General features: G+C 34.1%; 2 protein-coding genes across 2 annotated transcripts; one reads left to right on the forward strand and one right to left on the reverse strand.

Moving 5' to 3' along the window:
* The first annotated feature begins 3662 nt into the window (after positions 1 to 3662).
* HK5 (histidine kinase 5) lies at positions 3663 to 8036 on the forward strand. Its single transcript, XM_012991565.2, has 11 exons — positions 3663 to 4757; positions 4833 to 4889; positions 4972 to 5293; positions 5385 to 5591; positions 5679 to 5809; positions 5923 to 5972; positions 6062 to 6324; positions 6425 to 6528; positions 6657 to 7370; positions 7457 to 7636; positions 7725 to 8036. Exons 1-11 carry the CDS (start codon positions 4035 to 4037, stop codon positions 7845 to 7847), a joined length of 2874 nt encoding a protein of 957 aa, XP_012847019.2. The 5' UTR covers positions 3663 to 4034; the 3' UTR covers positions 7848 to 8036.
* A 162-nt stretch (positions 8037 to 8198) lies between these two features.
* LOC105967229 (NAD(P)-binding Rossmann-fold superfamily protein) lies at positions 8199 to 12451 on the reverse strand. The gene is made up of 14 exons (XM_012991829.2): positions 12178 to 12451; positions 11226 to 11294; positions 11029 to 11142; positions 10696 to 10824; positions 10463 to 10531; positions 10168 to 10320; positions 9944 to 9980; positions 9742 to 9824; positions 9527 to 9601; positions 9373 to 9447; positions 9160 to 9246; positions 8943 to 9055; positions 8782 to 8828; positions 8199 to 8541 (listed from the first exon to the last, which is right to left on the reverse strand). The coding sequence occupies exons 1-14, from the start codon at positions 12265 to 12267 to the stop codon at positions 8402 to 8404; spliced, it is 1281 nt and encodes a 426-aa protein (XP_012847283.2). The 5' UTR covers positions 12268 to 12451; the 3' UTR covers positions 8199 to 8401.
* Between the last annotated feature and the right edge of the window lie 888 nt (positions 12452 to 13339).

A 13339-nucleotide genomic window follows, 5' to 3' on the forward strand; every position in this document is an offset into this window, starting at 1 on the left:
TATATATATATATATATATATATATATATTCCAGACAAGAAAATGCCACAAATTTAAATTTAATAATATTTTATTTTAAATATAATTTTCCATCTCGGCAAAGAGGCAGATAATCAATCTGGCAGTGGCCTCAACAATTTAATTAATCATAATTAATAATATTTAATAAGTAATGGATTCAATCATCACTGACTTACATGTTTAGCACTAAAGATATAATTAGCTGTATATATAAAGTCTCCTTTTAATTTTTATTTATCTATGTGAACTCAGGTTTTTATTTACTTTTAAAAATTATTTTATTGCAAAAGGTTCCTAATTTTACAATAAAGTTTCCATGGAAATTATTTGATGGAATAAATAAAAATGGAGTGTACAATATTAACCTACATTAACAATTATTAAATAATTAACCCGACATTATCTAATATTAATTATATATATATCAACCCTAATAGGGGTTATGATTGTCACATGGAAGAATTGATACATATAGATGAGAGTCGAATATAGCTTAGTTGTGAATTGCATTAAACTAATTAATTTTGTTTTATTATTATTTGTATGTGGAAGCAAATAATTAGAGCTTTAATTAACATATTTTTTCTTAATCATTTGATTAGTGCTCAAGACTTGCTTAATGAGATTCCCTATTCAAGTAGTATTTTATTACTTAAATACATGACAATAACAATTAGGGAAAATTACGGTCAACCCCTTGAGTTATGGTTAAAATTACGAAAACCCCCTCTTGTTTGGGTAATTACAACTATCCCTCAACTATGTGTGATGATGCTAAGTACTAGATCACTTTATGTAGGGGAGTTGAATGAGCTGGGAGAGCAACACGCATCACGTGTTCACTAACTAGATGGTCCTGATATTTATGCGAATAGAACACACGTAAACTAAGCCATGGGTTAATCAGGCGGAAACTCCTTCAATGTTCAAGTTAGATGTACGGATCGTAGAGATTGTAGAGAGAATGTAAACATTTGAATTGCTTTGAATCTTCGAACGTACCTTTAACAAATGAGTTTTATCGTTATTTATACCTTGTTACTTGGCATGAGATTAATACGTCGGGCCCACACCTTATTTGAAGGTGGTTGGGTTTTCGTAGTAATGGTCTTCTCAATTGGGCTCGTGCCCCAATAGACAACTAAATTGTAGGACTATTGGGCTGGCCTAATTAGGCATATCAATGTATCTTACGAAAATACTCCTCCAAAGATAAATCTAGGGATGTCAAATCGGTAAAACTGAACCGAAATTTCGGTACGCCAACATTTCATATAGTTTACGGAACTGAATACACGTTTTGGTTCGGTAAATAACCGAATTATATAAATTTTATGTAAAACTATTTAAAATGAAGGGTGATTGTAATTACCCAAACAATAGGGGTATTTCGTAATTTGGCCATACCTTCGAGAGGTGGCCGTAATTTGTCCTAATAGTTATAAGAAAATAATATATTGCACTATTATAATAAAATTTTATTATTAATATTTAAATTACACTAGCAATATCAGCATTCATATAAATTTATATTTGATAGTACAAGCCCAATCCACAAAAATAATATTAAACTTAATTGTCATAAACTAAAATTGATAGTCTACAATTAATAAATCAATAATTTAGAGAAACAAATATAGGAAAAGAAAATAATAATTACAATTTTTTATCATTGAATATATATTCGATTATTTAATTCTTTTCTTTCACAATTTTCAACTAGATATGAAACAATTACATTCTAAAAATAATTCCTCGATTTCAACACTTTTTTACAAGTAGACGTATTTGTAAACATCACTTGTTCGTTCGTGCACACATTGAACTTGAACCTATTCATTTTATTTTATTATATTTACATTAATTTGATTTTACAAAATTTATAAATTACGTCATCCGACGCCCATAACAAAAAATATAATTATTTATCGTGTTGCCATACAAATATAATAATATATAATTTTGAGGAATTACATACCATATTCTTTAAGTACATGCATTCAACTTTGTTCAAGTAGGATTAGGTGTGGAAATCGGAGGGAACGGATCGTAAATACCAATTCCGTTATACAAAATTATATTCAACCTTGTTCAATTACAATCAAAATATCCGGAACTAAAATTGGATCGGAAATCGAATTTCCAGCAATTTTATATACAATGCCAATTCCGTTCCAAAAGAAATCGAAAATCAGGATGAAAAATAATGTTCCAAATTCGGATATTTTCGCATCGAATTTGACGGAATTTTGATATTCCATTCCGATTTCCATCCCTAATTAGGATACATCTTGTTTATGGAGTAAGTTTAGTAATTTCACAATATATATAGTAAATTTAAATTCATAATGATTTTCATTAAATTAATTATATTTTATTATTGCGCCATGTCTCACTGCAACTATATGCCACATCAACATGCACAACGGTTTGGTAGATATAATATTTTTTTTTTTAAATTAATGAATATTTCTCACTATTTACACACATTTTGATTATTTAAAAATGTCTAATGGTTAAGTATACATACAAATTAAATGCTTAATTAATTTAGGAGATTGGAACAAACAAACGTGCTCCCATCAGACACAAAAGTTAACATGTCATAACTATTAAAAACAATTACATAAAGAAAAGTCAATTAGTACTTATAATAATTATTTAATTATTACAAGACTCTTTCACAAATTCCATTTTTTTCCAAATCATAAATTAGGTGTCGTGGAATTTTTTAATTTTTTTTTATTATTTTTTTAATTTATAAATATTTTTTTTATTTTTTATTTTTTTTTATTAATTTTTTTTATAACTAAAAAAATAAAAAATAAAATAAAATTAGGGGAATATTAAATTATTAAATTGTTAGCAATGCTTCAAACACGTAAAAAGGTCCATGTGCCCGCAACAATTTGCGAGATCCAAAGGACCTTTAATTAATCTTCACTGCATTATCTTTTATTTATTTAAGCTAATCTAGTAATTAATTAAAGATTAATAGGCAATAATCTTATAAAAAAAAATAATTGTTTTATTTACTATTTAATTTGTTAGTTGGATAAATTTGTAATTGCGTGGAATTTACAGTAATACACGCGCCGTCCATACACCTCGTAAAGGGCGGGGAGCAAATGCCTTGGCCCCCTCCTCCATTTAAATACTCTCTCTCTCTCTCTCTCTCTCTCTCTCTCTCTCTCTCTCCTCAAACAACTGCAGCGTACATGGGTTCGTGTTGATTGGGTGAAAATCATTTCTATATATATATATATATATAGACACACACACACACACAGACTTTGAACACAGTACGAGAGGATTAAAAAAAAGTTTCAGTTATTATTTAACATTCATCAGCAAATGCTCACCATGACGAGAACACACACAGTAGACACACTCTGAGAGAGAGAGATCTAGAGAGAGAGAGAGAGAGAGAGAGAGAGAGAGAGAGAGAGAGAGAGAGAGAATATTTTGCAGTAATATATATATATATAAAAGAAACTTAAAAAACTAACCATTTTCATGCAATTTTTTTTCACCTCAACTGCACATGGCTTCTTCCTCAGTTTCCTAAAATACCTCACACACACACACACACACACACACACATATATATAATTTGTTTGGTTTTCTCGTTTTGTTTATTTGGTTTGATGATGCAGCACATGCCCTCTCTCTCTCTCTGCATATATATATTCTCTCTCTACATTTTGTATGTATATGTTCTCCAAAAACTCGGCTCGGTTATTAATAATAATTATTATTAATCAATTTTATTTTCTTTGACTCAGCTGATGAGGCCTCCAAACAGATTCCTTCAGATCTACAGTGAATAAGCCATTGGATATATGAACTTATTATTAGTAGCCTTTTCCTCTTCTTGAATCTTGAGAGAGAGAGAGAGAGAGAGTTTCTGCCAAGAATTAATCTAGGATTCATCAAAAAGGTCAGCTTTTTAATCCACTGATTCAATTCTTGATCATATTATCCGAAGAAACAACGATAAACGAGGTGTCGAAATGGGGTGCGAAATGGAAACCGAGGAGCACGAATCCGAAGAAATGGACATCGTCTTGTCATCGATGTGGCCCGAAGACATAAACGAGGCCGGCCGACAATTCAACGTGGAAAAGCCGAGCGCAGATCAAGACATGTTAGAAGAAGTCACAATCAACAAAGAGCCGAACATCGTCGATTTCAAGCGCCTAATGGAGCTCACAAACTACAGCGACAAAGGCAACTGGCAGTTAGCCAACCTAATCAAGAATTGGGAGTACAAGCAAGCGAACGCCGTTCGTCTCCTAAAGGAAGAAATCGATAATTTAAGCAAGCAGCAGCAAGAAGTCGAGCTCAAGAAGTTGGAAATTCTCGAAGAGCATAGATTCGAACGAGACGTGTATAGTGGCGATAAACGGCCAATTTCGATTCTCGACGAGAATTTGAAGTACTTGTACCAAAGTGCTCCTCGAGTAAAGAAAGATTTGATCTTTGAGAAGAAGAAGGTGGAGATTGATGCAGAGTATGATAGTGTTGTGTATTGGAAGCAGAGAGGCGAGCATCTCGAGAAGCTTCTAGAAGCTTCTCTCCAACGGGAGCGAGTCTTGCTCGAGAAGCTTCAAGAGAGTATCGCCAATCTCGAGACGCAGTCTTCTCCCGTTGAGGAGCTTTCGCAGGTTCTTACACGGGCCGATAATTTTTTGCATTTCGTCCTCCAAAATGCCCCCGTTGTCATCGGCCACCAGGTATGTATATGCGTGTGTGTGTGTGTGTGTTATTACGTTTTCGGATTGTGATCGAATCGATCGATTTTCTTGCAGGATAAAGAATTACGGTATCGATTCATATTCAATCATTTCCCGAGTTTGGGTGAGGAGGTAATAAACTTTACTTAGTATGGTTCAAGGTTTCTGCAATAATTAAAACTGTCTGATTATTTGGTCTCGTTGAATTAAACAGGACATCATCGGAAAAACCGACGTCGAGATTTTCAGCGGAGCGGGCGTGAAAGAATCGCAAGACTTCAAAAAAGAGGTCCTCGAAAAAGGGTTGCCCGCAAAAAGAGAGATCACGTTCGAAACGGAGCTGTTCGGTTCGAAAACATTTCTAATTTACGTTGAGCCCGTTTTTAGCAAGGCCGGTGAAACGATCGGAGTAAACTACATGGGAATGGAAATAACCGATCAAGTGAGAAAACGAGAGAAGATGGCGAAAATCCGAGAAGAAATGGCAGTGCAGAAGGCCAAAGAAACAGAACTCACGAAAACAATCCACATCACAGGTTATTATTATACATAAACGAGATCGAAAAAAAAAAAAAGCCGTCGCCTCATTTTATTTATTTAAATATATGTTGTTTATTATTAAAACAGAGGAATCGATGAGAGCGAAACAAATGCTGGCAACTATGTCGCATGAGATACGATCTCCGTTGTCGGGAGTTGTGAGCATGGCCGAAATTCTTTCGACTACTAGACTCGATAAAGAGCAGAGGCAGCTATTAGGGGTAATGTTGTCGTCTGGCGATTTAGTCCTTCAACTAATAAACGACATCCTCGATCTTTCCAAAGTCGAATCAGGTGCGTTCGGATTATATTTATTCTTCCTTCAAAAATAAAAATGTCGATCGAAAATCGAAATAATTTTTTAAATATTTATTTATTTAGGAGTAATGAAATTGGAAGCTACGAAGTTTAGACCGAGGGAGGTAGTAAAGCATGTTCTTCAGACAGCAGCAGCGTCACTACAGAAACTACTCGTTCTAGAAGGTCACATAGCCGATGATGTACCTGTCGAGGTAAAATCGGATTTTTTTTTTTAACTATATGTCATGTTCTAGAATGTTCTAGAATGTTCTAGAAGGTCCATACCGGATAATTTTTATAACGAACAATTTTTTTTCTGTTTCAGGTTATTGGAGATGTCCTAAGAATTCGACAGATTCTCACCAATTTAGTCAGGTATATATATTTATATATATGCATTGCATATATTCATTTATTTTTTGTAATTTTCAGCATTTTGTTGATGTTTTTTTTTTTTATTACAGCAACGCCATCAAGTTTACGCACGAGGGTAAAGTCGGAATAAATCTCTACATCGTTAGAGATCCAAGGACAATAATAAAACAAGATTCGCTGAGTCATTCCCAAGATCAATCGAATGCTTCAGATAGTAATATGAAAGATGATCATAAGGAAATCTTCGAAAACGGGGTCTCGATGGATCAAGAAAAAGATTCTCACACGAACTCCGAAGAATCTGTAGTATGGATTCGATGTGACGTATACGACACCGGAATTGGAATACCTGGTACTACCAATGTAGTCTTAATATTGTTACTGACAGTTATAACTGTCGTACGACGAAAACTAATATATTATTTTGCTTTTGAATATAATCATGTAAACAGAAAATGCTATGCCTACTCTATTTAAGAAATATATGCAAGTCGGTGCAGACACAGCTCGTAAATATGGCGGAACGGGATTAGGCCTTGCAATCTGTAAACAGCTGGTAATTTTTTATTTTTTTTTCATATTTAAGACAAGAATCATGGGATTTGTCATGTTTTCGTTTACAACTACTTTTTCGACTTTTTAATTCGTTGAATTTCTTTTATATATATGTGTATGTTTTCATAGGTTGAGCTAATGGGAGGGCATCTCACCGTATCAAGCACAGAAAAACAAGGTTCGACTTTTACATTCGTGTTACCTCACAAGCTTTCGACGATTTCCGACAGTTCCGAGGAATTATCAGACACTGACCACCAAGACATACTCAATGACGAAAACGACGACGATCTAAGTTCGGGAGTTTTCGTGTTCCAACCGAGGACTTTGGGCTCGTTGTTCTCGTCTCAAGGTTCCGGAAGGATCCAGAAGCTTCCGCCCGATAGTCACGGATTCCAATGCAGCAACGGTCAAACAGAGGACTTGTCGTCGTTATCCCCTTGTAGCAACATCACATATCAAGAAACCGTATCTGAAGAAGATTTAAACGGTGAAACTTCACAGTCGTCGCAGACATGTTCGGACAACAACCTTAATTCAGACGAAAGTTGTCGTTTTCAACCGTGTGACGAGACCTCAGAGACTAGTGTAGCAGATCATGTAGTAACGTACGATACTCGGGATCGAACCAACGGGAGCTCCGAATGCTCTTCGAGTAACAAAAGCCCTGAAATTCCGAAAACCGAGGCGAAACCCAAGATACTTCTTGTTGATGATAACAAGATTAACGTGATGGTGGCGAAATCGATGATGAAGCAGTTGGGCCATGATATGGACGTCGTACATAACGGAGCGGAAGCTGTTCGTGCGGTTCAATCCAACGGTTATCATCTCGTTTTAATGGTAAGAAAAAAAACGTTATTACATATCTATCATCGAAATTAAGTAAATATTAATTCTACTAAAACAAACGGAACGCATTTTTGTAGGATGTTTGCATGCCGGTGATGGATGGTCTAGAAGCTACTAGATTGATCCGATCATTTGAGGAAACGGGTAACTGGGATGAAGCAGTGAAGGCCGGCGTCGAGATAACGGATTCGCCATTTTCGCATTCTTGCCCGAATTCACATCTTAACGAACCGAGGAAGAGGATTCCTATAGTAGCCGTAAGCACTTGTGCCCAAATATGAGCAAGTACCAATTGATTTTAGCAATTGACGAAATTCAATACAATTTTTTTTTTTTTTTTTGCAGATGACAGCAAACGCATTGTCAGAAAGTGCAGAGGAATGTTACGCAAACGGGATGGATTCTTTCGTATCGAAACCGGTTACTTTTCAAAATTTGAGACAATGTCTACAGCAATATCTACCTTAAATGCACTTCTATATATATGGGTGTCAGTGTGTGTGTGTGTGCATATGTTGTACAGAAAAAGAGTGAATGAGTTAGGAAAGTTTTGACATCAATGTATAGCTCTTTGTTTTTCGGCTTGCGGTTCTGTTTGTGGTATAAATACACGATATAACGACGTTTCTTGCAAATTTTTATACGCAAGATAATATCGAAGAAGAATCGTATGTTATCCACCAGTAGCTATATTCCCACTAGTTCGTTCGCTCGATTAAATAGGCGAACAGCTTCAATCATCAATGTTATAAATCGGACAAAACATCAGCTTAATATTAAAAAAAAAATCAATATGCAGTCACAATAAGATACAATTAATTTTAGTTCCGGAAATTAAATTATATGACATTATGTAAAATGTACGAAAAATACATTACCTCCCATAAAAAGGGTATCTATTTTGACCCCGAGGATGTGTCGAATGACTGAAGCAAAAAGAACTCGAACTCAAATGCAGGGGTCGTATATCAATCCTTCAAAAGTTAATCTAATCTATCAATTAATAAATAAAAAAAAACAAACTAGATTGCGTTAAGTAATTCAAGTTCTTTTCTCAGAGCTTCGAGGTCATCAATGGTGGACGAGGTTTCCTCCGTAACATGTGGCTTCTGAAATTCATCTGCGCTTGGAAGCTCGTGAACAAGGCCTTCTGGCAGAGCACCTGAAGTAAATGTTTCATCGTCAGAAAAATAGTCGAATTGGTTTATTTATTTATTTTTTGAAGTTCATTTAAATTCAGAATCTTTCTGAAACTGAATTCTCAACACAACGAGTTGAATCAAGTTGATGATGTGTTTGAACAGATGTATATGATGAAATTTCGTTCGATAAATCTAATTGTTCACTACGAGTTTTTACGATGTGCAAAGATGGCATTATGATGAAATTTCGCTCGACTAACCTGAACTGGCGTTTGGGCCTGGTAAATCGTTATCATCATCAACAACACTGAATCACAATCAAGATAAAAACAAAATCATTAGAACTCGTAATAAAGAAAAAAACGTAAATCCATAAAAAAATAATGATAATCTAAATGAAAGAACACTCAAAATATCTGACCTTATATTCCATTCATTATCTGTATGGAGGCACTCGACTTCTACTAATACTTCAGCCTCCATATTGGCTTTAGCGGCAGCATCTCTGGCTGGCTTTGCAAGAGCATATTCTCTCTGCACCATGGCATATAATAATAATAATGAATATTAAAAATTGAATAGTTTGACGTAGAGTTGAACACGAAGTATATTGGAAAAGGGCTTAATGGATTTTTCACCTGTCTCTCCATACAAGAAGCGTTAGAACATTGAGGGTTCGGCTTCATTTCCATTGTTGGAAAGAAGTCTTTAAGGGCATTGTAACCCTGAAATCAAGAAAGAAAAAACCACGCTGTAAAAAAGCATCAATACTAACATGGGACAAACTAAATAATTTGTTACTGACAAAAAGTCGAGAGAGAAAGAGAGCTATTTGGACTTTCAAGACTTACCAAATAGGGAGTGACACTCCCAAACTTGAGCAAGTATTTTAGAGTGTTTTGAACAAGAAGACCGGCAACAACACCCTTCAACTCAAATTAGATATTCAGTAATGATATACGCAGCAAACGAAAGAAGAGGTAAAATTACAGAAACGAAACTAACCATCGTAGTTGGCAAAGATGCTGCACAAACCCCTTCACGCTTTAGTGTACGCTCATCAATCCCCGATGCTACAACCTAAGATAAAAGAAATATTCTTTGATCAATAAATAATTAGTGTATACAGCACAAGGATGCCACAAAACAGCATTCAGAATTGAAAAGAAAATTATTAAAAAAAAAAAAGAAGGTAATGATTTTTCATTTACTAAACATACCAACGGAGGTGCACATGCAAAACAAGCAGTTTCACCAGGAACCAACAACTGTATATGACCAGAAACAGCATTCTCAGATACACCTGTACAAAGTTCATAATATTAATTCATTGCATAAATTAGCAAGAGAACAATTTTTACATTCGAACAAACAGCATTTTGAATTTCTAAGTCAAAGGAAGCCAGTTTTTGTATTCTTTACCAGATTCCATCCATGTTTGCTTCAACTCGTTGCAAGCCTGCACACATGACCAAATGTTTTAATTATGACAGCATTCCGAGCACGTTAAATATTCCCAAATAGATAGATCATTACCTATGTCTTGATCATAAAATTACAAGCTATTTCAAAAAGGCTATGGAAAACAGTTAGATCATTACCTAGTATATGTAAAAAAAAAAATGTTATAAGATCTTTGTTCTGACCTGATTTACCACCATCCTTGCTTCATAATTATCTACACAGCTTAAAACGAGATCAACTCCAATTCCGTCTTTATCCGGACGAAATGACTTGTCTGTAAGACTTGACATAAAGGTCTCAAAGCCTTGTACTGTTGTGATGTTCAATGTATAGCTCTGAGAAGACAATCAACCGATCAATAACACAGAAGCCATAGAAAATAACAGTACATATATTTAGTATTGTGTATATTGGACACAGGGCAAAGTTGAGGAAATTTAGTGGAGTCGAGAAATTTATCAATTCATAATAATATACCTCTAGCACAACATCAGGGTTTATGTCTGTGAGAGTTTGCACAGCAGCATCTGTCTTAGTCATGCCAGCCTTCAAAGGTAAAAACAAAAAAATGTCACTACTTAGTGCTTTCAAACGGAAGAATGAGAATTAAAAAGTTAACTTTGCTCCATCTCTCGATTAATTTTTGTTTCTGCCCTTTTCTTTTCTTGGAATTGTGACATAAAAAAACTGATAATATACTATAAATACACCTGCTCTGGACGGAAAAAAAGCCTATTCATGTTAGCTAACTCCACTTTATCATAGTCATACAACAAAAGGCGACCGATGCCGCACCTTGTTAGCATCTCAGCTGCAACACTGCCAACACCACCTATACCCTGCACAGGACCATTTAAAATAGAACCATTTAAAAAAACTATAACAATGAAGCTATTGACCCAATCGACACAACATCAGATAGGGGCAATTTTTTTGCAAAAAAGATCAGTAACATTCACGAGTATGTATTATAAAAAGAACAACAAACAGACAATAATTTGAAAAGAAACAAATAGTTATGACAACAGAAGTTAAATACAGACCACGATGGCAACTGAAAAGTCCCGTATTCTTTCATAGTTGTCCACGATACCCATCCTCTGAAGTGCCATAAGTCTACTGTATGGGTTGCTATCAACCACCTCAGCACTCATATCCTGCATGGCAGTATAAGTGTATAACAAATGTCAATGTCTTGAATTTAATAAACTATGACAGAAAGCAAGAAGGAAATAATAACCTTGATTTTGGAACGCTGAACACTTGCCAACTTTTCCGCTGCCGAAAGATGCTCAACACGTGATTGCATCTACAAGTACAAGGAAAATAGGAACATACTCAGGACATGCAAAGCTTACACGGAATGCAGGTTCGTGAAAATCGACAGTAAACAACATAATTTACAAAATTTAACGTAAAGCAGATTTTAACTTATGGCATCAACTTCGAATAAGATTTATTCATTCTTACCTTCTTCTGATACTTCTACTCAATTGGACGAACAATAAGTAATGGGACAAAGACACTGAAAATAGTAAAATATTTCATAAACACTGAAAATAACGAGAAGGGCTTGTTCGAAAGATCTCTAAAAAAAAAGTAAAGATTACGGCTCAACTTTGTCGGGAACTGTTGACAAAGACAGCAAAGTATTTTGATCAAACAATAAATGATGGATAAAAATAAAGCTAACAAAAAATACGAGCAAATGTTTAAACGTAAACCATCTTTTGTCCCATTTTCTAGTTTCATCTCATACCTCAACCGTCGTCAGCAAAAGCAACTACTTCCTCCAAATTAAACATCCCCAAACAACCGTCATTCGCTCACAATATCTATCTCAAGAACCATTATATTTCTCAAAATTAAATTGGATCACCCGGCTTTCCAAATAATCTTGATCAACTGATTATTACCATTCCCCACCAAAAAATTAGTATGTTCCTGAACCCATCTCCTAAAAACAATAAAACAACAATGCTGCAGTACCTCACTAATCCATCAGTAATGTAATCGAAAACTGTTGTTCTAAAATTGTTCAAAGTCCAAAGTTTACACTTAAGTCTCCCAATTATACGCCACAGAAAAAACCATCATACAAGAACAACTGTCGGAATCTCAAAAAAAAAAAAAAACCTAACTAACAACGAATCATAAAACATTGGAAAAATTATGCAGAAATCAGTGGTTACCTTATCAATTAAAGCTTGATGAGAGGGATCACGCAAAGAATCGCGAAGACTTTGAAAATCACTCAGCAAGCATTTGAGTTCCGCCTCCATTTGATCGGAATTAGCCCCAATTTTTCCTTCTTCCTCGATGAAATTCCACACTCGTAAAATCAAAGCTGGAATTCAATTTGGGGATTTCGAATTTTCACACTCGAAAAACTATGGACTGCGTGTAATTAGAAATTTGTAACGGTTTTTTTTTTTTGGGCCGGTCCGGTTAATATTTTACCACGATGAACCGGAAATCGGTCTGTTACGTATGTTACGATGCGTGAGCGAATGAGGAGTCGCCACGTCAAGCTGGAGAATCTTACTATTCGATGCTTTGCTGGCAAGTAATTCAATTTACAAGAAAGGACTATTTTCTCATTATTCATGTAATCTTTAATTGTAAAAATCAGATTTCAATTTAATATTGCATTTTATGAATTTTATTACTATAGATGACATACAATTTGAATCAAACTGAACTGGAAGTCGGGTAACAAAGTTATGCACGAACGAATTACGTTTTGAATTTTAGATAACTCGAAATAGGCAGTATGTATTGATTCATGCATATTTCTCTCACCCGACATTTAAATCTTTATGATTTAAGTTCGCTTAGAAAATCAACTTAAAGAACTACAAATTTTGTGGCTTGAGCTTTACCAAATTCATACTAAAAAATAGTCAAAATAACGTTTGAAGTCGAAAGTCTAAACAGTATTATTAAAATGTAATAACTAAAGCAAACAAAGGTACTTGTTTGTTTTATCACAAAAGTACTTTCAAGAATAAAGTTGATATGGTTGTTTTCTTAAATAAATATTAGGGACTTGAAAAAGTATTTCTAATATAATTCCAACAATTAAATAATTTTTTTCTATATTTAAAATAATTAAATAGTGGATGCCCAAAAGGTTTGGTCCGATCTTATCTATAAAGAGAGAAGTGCAAAATTAGAGAGAAGAATTTTGCCATGTTTGATATTACATATTATTATTATTATTATTATTATTATTATTATTATTATTATTATTATTATTATTATTATTATTATTATTATTATCTTCATTATTATTATTATTTATTATTTTAATCATTATTAACTATTATTATTATTATTATTATTATTATTATT

The sequence above is a fragment of the Erythranthe guttata genome, chromosome 5, assembly GCF_056151865.1.
Source record: "Erythranthe guttata isolate IM_541 chromosome 5, IM_541, whole genome shotgun sequence".
NCBI lineage: Eukaryota > Viridiplantae > Streptophyta > Magnoliopsida > Lamiales > Phrymaceae > Erythranthe > Erythranthe guttata.